Consider the following 19,266-nt stretch of genomic DNA (forward strand, 5'->3'; position numbering starts at 1 on the left):
TTCTTATTTATATTGAATATAAGGAAAAATATATTTTTCGCTCTTCGCTCGCTTCGGTTTATATGAAAACTGACAAACTTTTATTTTTATTTTTTTCGCTCGCTCGCTCCAATTTTTTTTGGCAAAAATCCGAGGAACTAAACATTAATTTGGTGTGGCCTAAACATGTGATAAAAATTGTGTCTAAAAAAGTTACCTGTGCAACATGATTACTGGAGCCTAAAACAATAAACTCAGTATTTTTTTATGTTCTTTGATGTTACTTAGCACCCACTTGTTGTCATCTGATAAAAGTGTTTATGAAGAAAACAACCACAACCATCCCAGAATAAAACATTAATTCAGCCATAGAATATCAAAATGATAAATCATCATCATAAGTTTTTCTCTTTATTACCTCAAACTTATCCTACATCAAATTTATTTCAAATACTTTCTCCTCAAAGCGAATGACTGCATAATTACACGAGTGTATTGAATGTATCACCCTCTTCAATGTTGGTACTTGAGACCATCACACACTGGGTGCAGATGAACTGAAGAAATGTGCCTCATTGATAAACTGGAGAACTGTGCCACGTTTGACCCACTCGGCAGTAACTTTCACAACTTCACGGATGCTTACACTTTCACACCTACTCAGATTTTAACGTCAAGATGATACAGCATTTATTTTCTGACTGAAGCCATTTCGGTGTCATTCTCGTGCACGTAATTTCAATAATCACTCAAAAACACTTGAAAAGGAATCTAAGTATAAGTGGGAAATGCTGGGATGTTGCATTTAATTGAACACATATTTTCAGATGCTTGACGTATTATCAGTAAACAAGTCTGCCAAGCCACAAAAAGTTCACATCACTAGATATGGTTAAACACATTTTATTTCATGTAAAAGTACAAATGACTTTGATGACAAGATATTATATTTCAATACAAATAATTAAAAATTGGATCGAAAGCTAAAACCTTATAATGAAGTTCATCTTCTTATGGACTTCAACTGTTAGGGAAACATTTTGACTCAGCCATATATAGATGTATGCAATTTAAATCTTTTTTATGTCAAACTAATAACTTAGTAGTAAGTTGGAAATGTGGTCAACAGCTTTAAACTACCTGCTTTTCAGAAAAATTTGTCCCTTCAACAAATTTTTACTCCAGTAAAATGAGTCTGACATTTCAGAAATGCCATAAACCTAGAAATGCTATAGGTAACAAAATCATTTAAACAGACCAAGAACATCTGAAGTAGGTTAGGGGGATGCAAGTTAATTTGTTGTAGGTGGATAAATTACTTAACCAGCAAACATGTGCAGTTTATCTGGCAGACAATTTACAACATCTAATGATGATGGATTAAGGAGTTGTCTTAATCTTGTGTTTTGCTACTTTAGATAACCATGGCTACTGAGATATGTGGAGAAGCAAAAGGCTGATGTTAGATGAATAAAAATATAGCCTACGTGAAACTTCGCACTTAAGTGTTACAACCAAACACCTATACCCAGTACTGGGCCAGGAGACAAAGTTTTCAAATTTTTATATATTTTTTCTTATCTCTTCTCTATTGTACACCACACTTTCATGCTCTGAGCTGCCATACAATTCATTTTGGCAATCTTTTAAGAAGCATTTCAAGAATCCTAAGCATTTTGCAATTGCTATTGCAATTCCTATTTACTTTAGAAGGAAACACAAACAACCAATTCTAAACACAGTTCACAAGAGCCCATCCTTTAATCACTCAAAAAGTGTTAAAACTGGATAGTTAATTACCCAACAGGATTAACTAGTTTCACCAGCTCCAAGCCTGCAGTGAATGAAAATAACCAGACATGATGACATGCTTCATCTGAGTCTATCAATCACCTAATTCCAAATAAATGGGCTGAAAACAGCATCTGTACCTTGGTTTTAATCTAACAAGGATAAGGAGCAATAATTTTATTGGACACTACATTGTAAATGGTTTTATATTAAATTTCAGTCATGTATTTTGCCTTGTTTCTATCTGTTCTGTATACATTAATATATCAATTAGTAAACTAGAACCAGTATTAATTTGCAGTTTACTTTAGTTTGTATTTTTTTAGTTTTATTGTGACGAAACCCGATACAATCACACCCAGAGTCCATTTCCTATGTAGACACCAGTACTTATGTTCATTTTGCCCGTGAGAAAGTACCCCGGGGTCTTGAACCCACAACTCTTACGAGTGACTTTATGGCCACAGCTCTAGACCAACTGATATTAATAAGACACATCACACACAATTTCTTAAGCAATTTAATTCAACTGTAAAATTATGCCGAATTTGTTTCATTCTTACATTTTACTTTTCAATTAGATTCTATTTCCATTTACCTCCATCTTTGTTCTCCTACATCCTCTATCATGCATTTCAAACAAACTTAAATCACAGTCGCTCAGTCAGCACATGGTATTATCAATTCAATACTATGTCTCAAAAGTAACTTTTACATTAAATTTTACGAATGTAACAGTACTGTGAAAGGCAAGTTCATTTGAAAGTCACAGTTGATATATGATTCCACACTGATTTCACTGTAATTAGTATTCACCGACACAATCAATGGAACATTATTATAATGAGATGTAACCAAAGTGTAAAAAATGTAACATCCAATGTATAAATGACAGCACAATCATTGTACTCTTCAATCAGATAATAAGATACTGGCTGGGCTTATCAGCAGATAAACCTGTTAAATACCTGGGGAACATCCTCAGTGACCTGCTACTGTTATAAATATAAACAATCATGTTATTATTTCAGCTCTTCTGACATACAATACTCTGGGATAGGATACTTGCACCCAACAGTTGGGAAATCATATTTAATAACCTTTCTTTTCTGATATACAAGTAGGACCATAGTAGCAAAAACATGACATATTATTGAAAACACACACTTAAAACTAAGTTTTTCCAAGTTTATCAGGTTTATGATTATAATATAGATATACAATGTTTTCAAGCACTGAGTACACTAGTAAGACTGAATTTACTCAGTTCATCTTCCATCAGAGAGGTTGCGAACATGACAGGTACGTGTTTGTGTAGGTTCACATACACATGTACTATTAGTATATCATGTAGAAGTTGCAGTTAAAAACACTTTGAAAAGTCACTTAACTTAAATTTGTAGGCTCAGTGATATATATTGTATAGATCAACATCCTTGTACTATCATTTATGTCATTCAATGTACAATGTTCTCATACCTGGATGACATAGTCCACAAAAAGTAGCCAATAAGTACATGTACCTGGATGACAAAGTCCACAAAAAGTAGCCAGTACCTACATGTACCTGGATGACATAGTCCACAAAAAGTAGCCAGTAGGTAAAAGTAGCCAGTACCTACATGTACCTGGATGAGATAGTCCACCGAAAGTAGTCAATAAGTACATGTACCTGCATGAGATAGTCCACAAAAAGTAGTCAATAAGTACATGTACCTGGATGAGATAGTCCACAAAAAGTAGTCAATAAGTACATGTACCTGGATGAGATAGTCCACAAAAAGTAGCCAGTACCTACATGTACCTGGATAAGATAGTCCACAAAAGTAGCCAATAAGTACATGTACCTTGATGAAGTAGTCTACAAAAAGTAGCCAGTAAGTACATGTACCTGGATGAGGTAGTCCACAAAAAGTAGCAAATAAGTGCATGTACCTGGATGAGATAGTCCACAAAATGTAGTCAATAAGTGCATGTACCTGGATGAGATAGTCCACAAAAAGAAGTCAATCAGTGCATGTACCTTGATGAGATAGTCCACAATAAGTAGTCAATAAGTACATGTACCTGGATGAGATAGTCCACAATAAGTAGCCAATAAGCGCATGTACCTGGATGAGATAGTCCACAAAAAGTAGCCAATAATTGCATGTACCTGGATGAGATAGTACACAATAAGTAGCCAATAAGTGCATGTACCTGGATGACATAGTCCACAAAAAGTAGCCAATAAGTGCATGTACCTGGATGACATAGTCCACAATAAGTAGCCAATACGCACATGTTCCTGAATGACATAGTCCACAAAAAGTAGCCAGTACCTACATGTACTTGGATGACATAGTCCAAAAAAGTAGCCAGTACCTACATGTACCTGGATGAGATAGTCAACAAAAAGTAGCCAATAACAGGGTTCGAATTTAGACTCGCATACTCGCAAAATGCAAGCGACATTTGCAAATTGCGAGTGACTTTTATTCAAGCTCGCAAAATTCTGCGAGAGGCTTTTTCTAGACGACAAAATGTTAAAACAAAAGTAGAATAAACATGAACTTAGCTCTGCTACGTAGTCGAGTGTAAACAGCCTATAAATGGCATAGGAATAGGACGAGGATAATCTCGAATCTTTCTGGGATGCTCCGAGGCGTGCCCAATACAAAGTGAATACAAATGACGTAATCACCTAGTTCAGTCATTGGCTAATATTAGCGCTTTCGCGCACTATATGTAAACCCCATCAACCTTTTAATATTTACGCCCAGCTGTCAAAGTGAACAATGTCAATGGACAGCTTTGTTATTAAAAAGCGGCCAGCATCCGATGAGTCATCCGACCCCCGAAAAAGAAAAACCTATCAACAAGTTAATATTCATAATATGTGCAAGGCGTAAATATCTATTTTAATTAGATAACATTATAAGGGAAAAAGGCAAATGTCAAAATTGCGAGTTATTCATTCATTTTGCGAGTTGCATCAAAAAACACTCGCAAAATTTTGTGAGTCCTCTTCAAAGTTAAATTCGAACCCTGAATAAGTGCATGTACCTGGATGACATAGTCCACTAAAAGTAGTCAATAAGTGCATGTACCTGGATGACATAGTCCATAAAAAGAAGCCAGTACCTACATGTACCTGGATGACATAGTCCACAAAAGGTAGCCAGTTGCTACATGTACCTGGATGACATAGTCCACAAAAAGTAGTCAATAAGTGCATGTACCTGGATGAGATAGTACACAATAAGTAGTCAATAAGTGCATGTACCTGGATGACATAGTCCACAAAAAGTAGCCAGTACATACATGTACCTGGATGAGATAGTCCACAAAAAGTAGCCAGTACATACATGTACCTGGATGAGATAGTCCACAAAAAGTAGCTAGTAATTGCATGTACCTGGATGACATAGTCCACAAAAAGTAGCCAATAAGTGCATGTACCTGAATGAGATAGTCCACAAAAAGTAGCCAGTACATACATGTACCTTGATGACATAGTCCACAAAAAGTAGTCAATAAGTGCATGTACCTGAATGAGATAGTATACAAAAAGTAGCCAGTACCTACATGTACCTGGATGACATAGTCCACAAAATGTAGCTAGTAAGTACATGTACCTGGATGAAGTAGTCTACATAAAATAGCCAGTAATTACATTTACCTGGATGAAGTAGTCTACAAAAAGTAGCCAGTAAGTACATATACCTGGATGATGTAGTCTACAAAAAGTAGCCAGTAAGTACATGTACCTGGATGATGTAGTCTACAAAAAGTAGCCAGTAAGTACATATACCTGGATGATGTAGTCTACAAAAAGTAGCCAGTAAGTACATGTACCTGGAGGACATTGTCTGCAAAAAGTAGCCATTTAGTACATGTACCTGTTCATGTGTTTTGAAACCTCTGTTTTATCTAGTATGTTGTAAGTCTTTCAAGTAAAAATAGGGCTCCCTCTCTGTCCATTTTTACTAACATTCTTGAATTTGCATAAATTTGGGAAAAGTGCACACACTTTATTCTTTATTAATTGAGCAAGTATAAAGCATTCATATGTAAAGCTGTTTTTACAAATAATAAGCTTTTAATAGAAAAGTGGAGTATGTTTCTTACAAGAGAGATTTTCATCATTTGGAGCTGAATAATCCTCACACAAAATGGCTACACCAACATCTTAGTCTGTCTCCAAAGATTCACAAATCTCTAAAGCACTTGTGTAATCCACCACACTTGTTCACCACTACCTCTTCCCTACCTTATAACAGCAATGAAACTGAAAGTGGTTCGGTGGATATCAAACAATTGTTTCAAATGAAACCTGTCCAGGATCTTATCACAAAATCACCCTAAAACAAACACTGTGCATTTCACTACCTTACACTAATTATCTCTTATCAATTCTTTATCAATTAAGAAAACATGTTATTGTCTAACAGAAGTTGTGTTTTTTGAAACAGTACTTTTTCATAGCACATCAACAGTAAACACTCAAGAAAGTGCAAACACCTACTTAGATACTCCAAACAAATGTAAAATAAATGCAAAATTAATGTACCAACTAGTACACTTAGTTTCGTATTTCGTTCATAAAACTTTGTTCATTCATAAACTCAGACTGTTCATTCACCAATGGGGCAGGCTTGATGTGTTTGACAAGTTTAATGATCCAGCTACCATCCCACTCATCTTTAAATTGCTTAATAACTAATAAGTACTGATGCTTACAGCATTACAGGTTAGATTATATCAGTGTTTTGACAAGTGTACATCTTCAGAGATGGGCTGATCTTTTTGTGTATATTCAATCAGTGTTTTCCCGTTATCTTTAACCATAGGCTAGAGCCCTTCCAGACAGTACTGTAGTGTTGGTGTGTTAAAACCAGCACTCTGGTTAGCTCAGTGATAGAGAGCCGTGTTAGTGTTTTGGTGGTTGTGGGTTCGATCCCTGCATCACGAGTTGTTTTCTGCACTGATTTTCTCTACTATCATTCTAGGTGAAGAACATTTGATGCCATTACTTTTTTAGAATTACATAATTGACTTAATTTCTTTATTTGATTATTTTTTCTATAGATTTTTTCTTAACATCACTGAAAGATGTTAGTGCTGAAACAAGGTGGAAATACAGAGGTACAAGTAGCCCATCTCACTGAATACTCTCAGTGTTCAAATATAAAAGGTGTTAAAAATAACAAGTTACAAATCATTTTACAATGCAGTCCCAAGAAGATAAAATTATTGATTGAAAGAACAGGTTTAAATCAGACGTTATTATGCTATATATACAGGATTCAGTTTTGCAGCGGGGAGCAGAGACTGGTGTTCCCCTGAACCAGGTGTGGAAACCAGGTACACGGCCAGATCTTGGAAAACCTACCCCAATGTTTATCTAAGAGGAATCTCTGTATCAGACAAGCTCAATAAAAGATACAAGGCAAATATCAAGATCCTCAGAATGATAAACCATGTTGAAGATGAGAAAAATATAGCAAACAAAAAACATAAAGGTTCATTCAACCAGGGTTAGACTACCGTAATACATGACTGTACATTGAACCCAAGATTACATGATATGATCACTTTTGATAATCACTGTCACTGAACATAACAGAACATTGAAACTAAAGTTATTGCCCCCTATAGAATGGCAAAGAGAGAAGAACATAAACAATCACCAATCTTTGTTTTAATGTTTCTTTTCTCTCTATTCTCTATTTGTTCAGAATTATATTTCGAGGAAGGCAAGAATGGCTCTGAAAGTTCTGTCCCTTGCAGTCATGTTTCTTTTTTTTCGGAGATAGTTTTTACCTTACATGTTAGACAAATGACTTAAGATTGTAGACCAATCAAATATTATATTTAACGAATAATTTCAAAGAAATAAAGGAAATGAAAAGTTATGACTTGTTTATGTACTAAATTATCTTTAAAACGTATGTTTTCAGTTATTTATCGTGCATCCAGACTTTTACCCCCCTTGAGAGCCTCTCATAATCTCCAGTTATAAATGTAATGTATCCTTTTTATATAAAAGACCTTGGTATATTATTTATAGAAAACAAGAGACAGACCCTGTTTTTTTCTTCCCAAAATAGCCTATGAAATTCCTCATTTAAAACAAAACAAAAACAAAAGCAATTTTTTTTTAATTTATCTTAAACTTAATCAAATTATTTCAATTCCACTGTGTTATTATTTGTAAACAAAACGAAGATGTTAAATGAATGACGTAGGACGATCGTCAATACTCGCTGAGAGTAGCATCTGATTTTCAATATTCTGCATTACATCGCAGCTTAAATTTTGGCACAAACTTTTTTCGACCTCAGCTATACTTAAAACTTTTTGATATTCAAATTAAACAATATCCACATGTTAAGTTCATTTTGCTTTTTCATGCACTCATCATGACTTTGTTAACAAATTGATCACCATTTATCTTTAGATATTAGACATTAAATATATCTCTTTAGATATTTCTTGTTTAAGTTTAAAGCTGTTTATCACAGATTAACATAAAATTGGGGGAAAAAATCAAAACATCCTTTTCCAGCAATTATGTTCCATGGATGGTTGGAAAAACAACCGAAAATTGCCCTTTCTCACTATAAACATTTGACTTGATCTTCCCCTCTTTGAGCCATATTGAGACTTGCATCATCAAGATTGCATTTTGTCAGTGTTTGTTTTTCACAACAATTTGGGAATGGGACTGGGGCCTTCCAGATTGGGAAGAATCAGTGTTTTGACTAGAATTTGGAATAACAATTTTGTCTAGAAATGAACAAGAATGCATAAAAAAAAGACAGAAAAGATGAACCAATTTGTTTAAAAAAAATTAACAAGAAAGGCCGCAATGCGACGAAACCAGGTTTTTAATGATTGACAGAAGAACTTCAGCCTGTGTCTGTTTTTCTATTTTTAGTAACAGTGACCTTGACCCTAGGGACCCCAAATGCAATCCATTGAAAGGTCTCCATAAACTCTTCATTTATACCAAGATGTGTCAGGATATATATGTCAACCCTAACTTAAGTTATTCAGTTTCAACCATTTTTCTATTTTTAGTAACAGTGATCTTGACCTTCAATCTAGGGACATCAAATGCAATCACATGAAAGGTATCCATAAACTCTTCCTTTATACCTGGTTTAGTCAAGATATGTAGACCCTGTCTAAAATTATTCAGTTTCAACTGTTTTTCTATTTTTAGTAACAGTGACCTTGACCTTGAATCTAGGGACCCAAAAACGCAATCCCATGAAAGTATCCATAAACTCTTACTATAGACCAAATTTGGTCAAGATATGTCAACCCTAACTAAAGATATTCAGTTTGAACAATTTTTCTATTTTTAGTAACAGTGACCTTGACCCTAGGAACCCCAAATGCAATCCCATGAAAGCTATCCATAAACTCTTCCTATAGACCAAGTTTGGTCAAGATATGTCAACCCTAACTAAAGTTATTCAGTTCAACCGTTTTTCTATTTTTAGTAACAGTGACCTTGACCTTGACCCTAGGGACCCCAAACGCAATCCCATGAAAGGTATCCATAAACTCTTTCTATTGACCAAGATTGGTCAAGATATGTCAACCCTGACTAAGGTTATTCAGTTTCAACTGTGTTTCTATTTCTAGTAACAGTGACCTTGACCCTAGGGACCCCAAACGCAATCCCATAAGTTTAGTCAAGATATGTCATCCCTAACTTAAGTTATTCAGTTTCCACCATTTTTCTATTTTTAGTAACAGTGACCTTGACCCTAGGGACCCCAAACCCAATCCCATGAAAGGTACCCATAAACTCTTTTTTATAGACCAAATTTGGTGAAGATATGTCAACCCTTACTAAAGTTATTCAGTTTCATAGGTGAGTTTGACGCCGCCCGGCCGCCCGCACGCCCGAACAACGATGTTCGTCATTCTAATAACCAGGTTTCACTCAGTGAAAACTGAGTGAAACCTGGTTAAAAATACACTTTCTTTTTCCATTGAGAGATGGGCGTCCATTTATTTAGATAAAACAAAGATTATTTTGAGCTGAATCTCTTAAGGTATTAGCCATGTAATACAACTCGGGAAACTTCGGGTAACATCGACATATATCGCCACTCGCCGTAACAGATCGCGACGAACATCGGGCGTATTCGGCCTGTACCGGATGTTGCTATTTTTAGAAACAGAAGGTATTTCCCGGCTATTCATAGGTCAATAATGGAATTTCTACATCGTAGGATTTGGAAACATTGTGATGTTTTTCTCATGAATATACGTTTAAAATAAATAAACATTAAAAGTACACGCTGACAGTTGATTACTTTACATCTAACAATTTGAGTCATTACAGTAAAACATGGATTATAAGTGAAATATACGCGTAAGAGAAGATTTTCTCTCGAAAAAACGAACTGTCAACAATCGCCATGACCCTGGGATATTCAGATATTCGTATCAAAGGGCTCTGAATGTAAGTATCCTTGAGCAGTTTTGTACGTTGATGTTCAAAAACGTTTGTTTTTAATTTATCTTTGGAATTCTTAAATCATTTTTATTAGCTAAATGTTTAGACAGCATGTTCATATTTTACATGTACTTATGTATATGTACTTATGTACATAACTTATGTTTAAGATATGATATGAGTATGTAATCTTTAAATTGATTGTTTTATCTTAGAAAAATAATAAGACTTAAATTTTTGTTTAAAAATGATGTGTTTTGGTACGTGACCTATTTCTAACATACCACAATACATGTACATGCCCGTTATTTGTTTACAAAATGCATATTTCCAAAATTAACCTGTGAAAAAAAGTTGTATATGGTTTGGGGCTTGAAGCCGCATCTGCTAGGACACTATTGACATTCATTGGCTTGGTGTAGGTCTCGTTAAAACCCCATACTGTTGTGAATCAGTATCAACCATATGCACAACAACTACACATTTGTGCCTACCAACCCTTACTCTTACCCTCCCAGATATTAGTGCAGAATGTATAATACTTGTGCATTTGTATTTTACGGTGGTAGTTTCTGCTGGTTGATAATCAGAAGTCTAATTTCTTTCAGGCAGGAAAATGACTGAATATTACTTAGTCAACAACACTGGGTTATGAAGAATTCCAGCCTGCATTAAATACTTTGTTGGATCCTTGAGAGCGGATTTGACAGCCATGTCCATCCACAAGGCAGTCGCATTTGATTGAGATAATGTGAGTGTTTCATATAAAACATATTTGACTTGGTTTTTGTTTTTATAAACACACTGTATTCAATAATCAAGTGGTGGTGGTGGTGGTGGTGGTGGTGGTGGTGGTGGTGGTGGTGGTGGTGGTGGTGGTGATGATGATGATGATGATGATGATGATGATGATGATGATGATGATGATGATGATGATGATGATGATGAATTTTATTGATAAATTTAATAATTTTCTTTATATATATACATGCATGTATCAGCTTGTTGTTGTTTTTTCAAAATAATGTCGAGAAATATTAAACTGTTTATATTTTATTTTGTATATGTATGGCAGTATAATTATCTATACTAATTAGTTAGAAAGGCTTTAAAGTACAACTTTTTTCCTTTACAGCACTAAACATTCTTGATGGGTAAAGTACCTGAAGGTGCATGAAAACCAAATCAGCATTGACTCAGCATTGAGTAGTTATCATCTGTGCACACACTACAAGTACAAAGCATGGGAACAGAGCAAACTTCAACTGTTGAAGAGTGAATAATTATTGTGAAAAAAACTAATTGTTAGAATACCAATGACAAAATAAAACAGATAGACATCAAATTACCCACAGAGATTGTTTACATGTCATAATATTAAAAAAAAACAACATTAGTTGAGAACTTTCACCCCGATATTTTTGGAGCGGCGAGCCCACTTAGTGTTCTTGTTTCTTCACATATTTTAGTTTAAAAGTACACTCATTTGTTTTAAACTCTGTATTCTGAGTTAGTATCATAAGTAAAATTCATTTATTTGAAAGAGTACATTTATGAATAAGTCCAATTAAGCTTTATAAATTTTTACAAGAAAAAGGTTGATTTTTAAGCATTTTATTAGCTATAAAAATGTATGGTAACATGACATTATGTATATTTTCTTCAAAACTGGACGGTAAACTATCATAAATTGTCTTTTAAATTGTTCAATAGACATCATAGATAATATCTAAAATGATTTCAGCAGCTTGCCTTATAGTTAACTATTTTTTATGAATTTTATAAAACTGCTATATATTTTCAAACATTGAAAAACTGCTCTTTTCCGAAGAATCATAAGATCAATCAAAATGATTTTTTTCCATGTGTATCAATAATGTGTTCGTTTGAACTTTAGTTTTCTGTTAACTGAAGTTTATTTTACTAGAAACTGTTGTGTTTATTTCATAATCTCTGATAATGCGAAAAAAATTCAAATATAGGCAAAATATTTACTTGTCGCTCTTTGTAGCCCTTGGAGTTTGGGGGTGGGTGTAATGAAACATAAATAACTTTTTTAATTCAATCTTCAAAATTTGGATAAAAGTCCCATAGTGTACCTTGATTATAACTATGTTGTCGGTTAAAGCTTTTAAAAAAGTGTGTATTACGCGGCTAATACCTTAAGTTACCTACTACCAAGATATAATTATGATAACCTGAATGACCTGAGAGGATCAACCCCAGGGCCTCAGGGTATCCCCTGGGTTCTAAAAAGTTGTCGCCACTTTTTCGCGGGAGGTTAAGGGGTCAGCGGGGGTGAAACCCACTGTAGCTCATGGGGTTTAAGCATTTTAAGAGCCTTAAATTGCATTTAATTAGCACATTGTCATGCAGAACATAATATAATATTATTGTACATGAAGCACAAGATATTAGCAAATTGTTCTTCTATTGACAAAATATATGGACAAGTATATATATATAAATTAAAACTAGAAATGTGTCCATAGGACACGGATGCCCCCACTTCGGTTTTTTGTCACAGAAAATAAGCCATAATGATTTTTGAAGTATTTTTGGCAAAAAAGGGCCGTAACTCCTAAATGACTAAAGCGATTTCCATGACTATCGAACTTGATCAAGATATTATGGTCACAAACATGTGTTTAAAGTTTGGTGAGGATTGGACAAACAGTTTTCAAGAATTAGATCGGAAACAATCTTCGGGACGTATTTTTCAAGTCTTTTTTTGCAAATAAAGGGCCGTAACTCCTAAATGACAAAAGCGATTTCCATGGCTATCGAACTTGATCAAGATATTATGGTCACAATCATGTATGTAAAGTTTGGTGAGGATTGGACACATACTTTTCAAGAATTAGATTGGAAACATATATTTTTGAAGTATTTTTGGCAAAAAAGGGCCGTAACTCCTAAATGACTAAAGCGATTTCCATGACTATCGAACTTGATCAAGATATTATGGTCACAAACATGTGTTTAAAGTTTGGTGAGGATTGGACAAAAGGTTTTCAAGAATTAGATCGGAAACAATCTTCGGGACGTACGTACGTACGTACGTACGGACAAGGGCAACCCTATATGCCGCCACTTTGTGGGGGCATAAAAATTAAAATAATGCAAAAAAGCCGCCTCCACTTTTGTACTTTGAGACAGGCTTTACCTCGTGGGTCACTAAAAAAACAGTTTGCAAATTAAAGTTCAGAAGGTTGCTGTGACCTTGACCTTGAAAGTAGGCTTACGAGTCTTGTGCCTGACACATTCTAATGATATGGTGGCCATTTCTGCTAAATTATTTTAAAATTTGACCATAAATGCGAAAGATATGGACCTGACAAAAACAGGATGGACGCACTAACATTTCTGGTTTATTGTGGTTTTTCCTTCCTTCAAAAAAAGCTTCTAAAAAGTGTAGTTTTATGTGGTTTTTCAATATAAAACACAACCAAATAGCTCCTAACCCTATGGACACAGCCCCTAGAACCGGGACAGTCTGTCTGACAGACAAGACGATGCGGTGATTCCTATACGGCCTCAACTTCACTTTTTGAGGCAAGGTGTTAATAAAACAACACAGTTTAATTTCCTCTGCATAAGTATATAATTATGAAAGCACTATGTGTACTACAAAAATGCAGGCAGGCTTTCTTTCCAGCAATTTGAGGAAAAGAACCTCCGCAAATTTTAATGCCAAGTTACATATAAAATCCCAACAATTCGGTAACATTTACCAGAAGCTGAACAGTTCTTGGACAGGATTATTTCTCAGACAGTCGTGATTTTTGCCACATTAATCTCAATCAGGTGCTTGAAGCATCTCAGCAGGTAACATACAACACTTTAAATCATGTAAGGATAATTTTGTTAAGTTAGTGTTAAATATCAAAAATTTCCAACGCCAACTGTCAACAAAATCATATGTCACATCCACACGGAATCTTAAGCACACACGGTGTTCTCAAAAGGAACTGGTGGCCACCCAAGTTGGCTGGTTCAAATGGCAATTGGGTAGGTTAAAATTTTAAGTGAATTTTAAGTAGAATAAGTAGTTGTTGGTCAGACTTCAATATTTGAGATGGATCAACTGAAAATTAGTGAGAACCCTGACAATGTGTTTGCACACCAAAAATAAACACAGACTGAATTTTAAAATTATAGGGAAGAAAATTTTCATTTATTTTTCATTTTAACATATCTTGAAGTTACTCCCCCTGCTATGAATAAGGTATATCGCAAGGTATGTCAGGCTTATTAATGACATGATTTTATATTTGTAGGTTCTGCTAAACAAATAACAAATGAATGTTTATAAACTGAATGTTTAGCTTGTACAAAGAATTAATCAAATATTCCTTCAGGACAAGATTCCTGCTCTTGTTTCTTATTTTTAGAAATGTAAAAAACTGCCAAACAAGAATTTAACACCTTCCATACACATCATTCAGAGCCATCAAAAAATTATTTATTTTACTGAATTTTGCATTATTTGATTCGAAAAGCAGAAGTTTGTTATAAAGAAAATTTATTCAGATGTCTTCAAAAATAAGTAGAATATCTCAAGAAAAATAGGAAAGTGTGCAAAGAACAATGTGCTTACTTGTAGAAAAATGACAATTGATTATGTATAATTAATATAAGTAGAATTCATATACCAATAAACATGCACATTTCAACTTCAAGATGGTAAAGGAATTAAATATAAATATATATATATATATATTTATTTATTCATGTGATATGGATTTTTTTGGGGGGATTGGAAAAATAAAGACTAAATTGCTTTGAGAATTGGGCTGATAAATCTACAAAATGACCCCGAAAACCCTGGCATTTAATTATCCAGAAAAAGGAAGAGTTTCTATGATCTACAAGTTAAAGTACCCGTTTAAGAAACTTAACCCAGGTAGTACAACAGAAACAAAAATGATTTAAAGGGATCTATCTTGTAGCATGCTTTTCTGATTTCTACTTTTCTTAGAAATATCAATATGGGTAGAAGTTAAGTTTGTTTTTTGCACAAAACTACATTACCTGACTTTCCTGGCGATTTAATTCCATACTGTTATCATATTGAAATACTTTGCACTTCTACATGAATGCAAATATTGGAACTTAAACCGAAAATTTCCAAAATAATTGCGAGAACATTATTTTTAGTTTTACTTCCGGTCGGCCATATTTTGTCGTCTACTGTCGGTAATTTCCGAGAATTTCCGGAGATGCGGTTAGATTCTATGCATGTTATGAGTTGTCAATGAAGTTAAAACACATAGTACCGTTAACTTTAAACAATAGATTTGAAATACTGAAGCAGAAACTTATCACATGCTAAAATCTAAAACACAGGCATGATATTTAAATGACTACAACAGGGTCAGACTCGGAAATCAAACCAATATATTAAATAAAGTGAAGTCTTTGATCAGTATAGTGCCACAAGAACAAGATACAAGCATCTGTATTTAAGGTCGGGTATATGATAAAAAGAAACATTAGCCCAATGAGCTATTTTCCGACATGAATAACAAACATACACGAAGTAACAAAACTTAACGATGGACTGGTGACCTTGAAATAAAACCATGTAGTTTTAAATAGGTAACGCGTCTTGAAAAAGCATTTACAAAGGCCGTTTTAATTATATTAATGCAAACAGCTACAAAAAAATAAGATGGAATAGAACACTGTAACTGCATGTATACAATGATAAAATGTTAAACTAGTTTTCCCGGCTTTACGGGATGTCCACACGCGCACGGTTCCGCTAGTTGACATAGAAAATAGTAGACAATTTTATTTCGGGAAGTGTCAGAGACAAGAGATTAGTGGCCCCTCATTAGTGTTTATATTGCTTCATGGGATCACAAATTAGTGACCTCAGCCGCGTTAGACAGTTGGCCACTTAATGCACGTACATTATATAGTAAAAGCGTACGGTTGAATTTGGAGTGGTCCGAAAAGGCAGCCACGGTGGCCTTTTAAAGCAGGTGACCGTTCAACCAGGTTTGACTGTAGTTGGTAAAATGTTATGAATTACATGTGTTTGTGTTTTCTTTTTATCTTCAGTTTGCCAGAAGAAAAAAATTGGAAAAAAATATTATTTACACTTAGAGCATTTACAAGAGGGACATAATTATCCAGGTTCGCATCAACCTTCCTTATTAATTTCTAAGTATTTATTGAGAGCACCTTATTTTCTTGGGAGGCTGTTCCATGCCTAACTGGCCTTAAAGCGGAAAAAGTTCTTCCATTTTCTAGCCTTTCTTACTGATGGCACATTTATACAGTTTTCTTATGTGAGATTAAAAATACATGTCTTTAATGCCACAAGGCTTTTAACATATTCTGGTGAGATACCATGCAGACATTTGTTAGTGTAGCGATGCATCTTACTCTACTCGGATGTAATGTTGGCAATTGAACTCTATGAAGAGGTTTTGCAACAAAGATGCCAAACAATAGGATAGTGATTGAAATTGGATCGTATAAAAGATTTAAAAAATGATAAGCTTAGTATTAATTGTCAGAAGTTTGCTTAGTCTTTGTAAATCGAGGTTGGAAGATTTTATAATATATCACGTATAAATCGTAAATGCAAACTTTGTAATACAAGTACAATGTATGGTTGAATCTGAATACCACTTCATACTATGTTGTCCTTTTTACTTCGACATTCGTTTAAGATATAATATTTCAGGATCATGGAATACATTGAATAACTTTGTCAAGATAATGTCATCAAATGATAATATAACTTTAAGATGTTAGGCTAAATCCATATTCCATGCTATGTTGAGGTGATCTGCTTCCATTGATGCAGTTGCTTCTTAGTTTAGTACCTTCAAGTATAGTGTTGTATTAGAACATATAAAACTGTTGTAAATATATACTGTTTAAATCTTTGTATTTTGTGTGCATCTCACTTAATATGTTTTATGTTACTTGTTCATGGTCAAAGGCTCTTCTGTTGCAGATATTGCCAATAAAACTTGAAACTTGTAATATTCAGTTGTTTAGATGCGTCAATCTTCCTTAATATCTTGCTCTTCACAAACAGCAGTGTGATTAAGAATATTAAATTGCTATATTTGTTTTTTATCAGACTTGGGGCCAACTGAAATGGCTTAAAATGTGTCAGGGTTAGCCTGCATTTGATTGGAATTAAACCAGTTAATCAAAATGTTACTTTCTTTTCAGGAATGGCCATAAAACATCAGGCTTTTTATCACACAGAGTAAGAGTAATGATATCTTATTGATAAAGAAGAAGATGTCATTAAGAAATATGTTGTATATTAGAGGCCCTAACATTACCAGGATCCTTGTGGCACGCCTATCAGGATAGATTCCCATTCACTGGTAATTTGACCAAGTTCGACCGGTTGTTTGTTTTCAATTTGTAAGATAGCTGTGCATTAGTTTACATGTGGGGCTGAGATACCATATGCATTAAGCTTTTCTAAGAAGAGATAATTCAACAGGCAGTCGAATGCTTTTAAGAGGTCCATTAAAACTGCGCCTATAAATTTGTTCTCATCAAGTTTTTTTCCAGTCTTCCACCAGCCTTAGCAGGGTAGTTAAGCATCCATATGTTGTTCTGAAGCCGTGCATGGAAATGATGAAAAATGCTATCAAAATGAAGTATCAGTAAACACGAACTGTTCTAAAGTTATTTTCTATACAGGGGACATCTTTCTTGAATGTAAGGGTAACTTGTGCTAGATTAAGACTATTTTGAAATTATCCTTGGCTCATGACTTCATTGGCCATGTTTCGGACGGAAACTTTTAAAGTATCATTGCCAGCAATGATAATTTCGAGAGGTAGATCTAACCTATCAATATATTTTCCAATATCTTTATCGGTGACCGAGGCGAATTAAAAATCAGAAGACATTAGCGTTTACCCTGTGCCATTAAACGGGGTTTATGTTTAAACTTTTGGCTACTTTGCTTGTTTCTTTAGTTTTTCATATAGATATTAGGCAATTTTCCTGTATTTTGTCAATACTTGGGTTTATCTTTAAACTGAGTTCCAGATATTCCAAGATTTTACCGTCTATATTGATGAAAAATAAGCTCATTCTATTTGCCGTCAGCTTTTGATTAGACACCACTTACTAGGTTGTCTTTGAGTATTATTGGATTATCGGCTTCATTTGTAGGTTTCAGTGAGAGGACAGGTTTAATTATCGGTCAGAAGTCTTTCGATTTGGGTACTCTACTACACCGTTCTTGGAAATAAACAGCTATAAATTCTCTTTTGACCTTGCATGGTTTTAAGATTTCCAAAATTTGTGAAGCTTAACTAGTTTGCCTTGTTCTGATTTCGGTTATAGATGTTGCTTGCTGGGCGAGTCTTGTAAATAAGTTTACGGTACGTACCTAGAGTTCATGTAAGGTGGGGGATAAGTACATGCTTTGGGTTTTCTGTTTTACTGGGCCATGCTCGTCAATGACTTGTTTTCAACGGTGTTCCTGAGCCCAATGTATATGTATATATTACCCATGTCCTCAAAAATATGGGCGAGATGGAACAGTATATGGGAAAGGTCACCGATCTCAATTCCAGGCCAATGTCATATTTTTACTTCCGATTCCCATTTATATGCCGGGCGCCTGACAGAAAGGCAATCGGCACCTTTTATTTAACTAGCTGCAGGGTCAGGAACTTTCCACATCATAACAAGCCTTTAGTAGGCCCGAACCGTTGATCTCCTGCTCAGTAGGCGGACGCTTTTACCACTAGGCCACGAAAAAAAAAGTAATCAGAGACCAATAAAAATGTACGTTTACTTGAAACTGAACTGGAATGATATAGTATCAACAATTTATGACTCTTTATATGAAAAAAATAAAACTGATATGGCAAACGTTTAGAAATCATTACAGAAGCTATTGAATATCTTCAAACACGGCGGGGAATCCACGTGACCAAATGGTAGGTTTCAGTGCAAGATGGCGTCACCAAAACGCTCGACTCGAGCCGAAAATCAAGGTAATACATATAATTATAATAGTTTCTTTAATTTTT

General features: G+C 34.6%; 1 protein-coding gene across 3 annotated transcripts in view; it reads right to left on the reverse strand.

The window, feature by feature from the left end:
• Positions 1 to 15,411, reverse strand: part of LOC128224003 (ral guanine nucleotide dissociation stimulator-like 1) — a 33,166-nt gene extending 17,755 nt beyond the window's left edge. For 2 of the 3 annotated variants that reach the window (XM_052933580.1, XM_052933578.1), the window contains exon 1: positions 15,266 to 15,411. In XM_052933580.1, the coding sequence (XP_052789540.1) occupies positions 15,266 to 15,292 (27 nt within the window). In that variant the 5' untranslated portion in view covers positions 15,293 to 15,411. Of the gene's footprint in view, positions 1 to 5,880; positions 6,101 to 15,265 lie in introns of those variants that run through there. The other variant, XM_052933579.1, reaches the window with a different exon arrangement.
• Between the last annotated feature and the right edge of the window lie 3,855 nt (positions 15,412 to 19,266).

The sequence above is a fragment of the Mya arenaria genome, chromosome 17 (assembly GCF_026914265.1).
Source record: "Mya arenaria isolate MELC-2E11 chromosome 17, ASM2691426v1".
In the NCBI taxonomy this organism is placed as follows: domain Eukaryota; kingdom Metazoa; phylum Mollusca; class Bivalvia; order Myida; family Myidae; genus Mya; species Mya arenaria.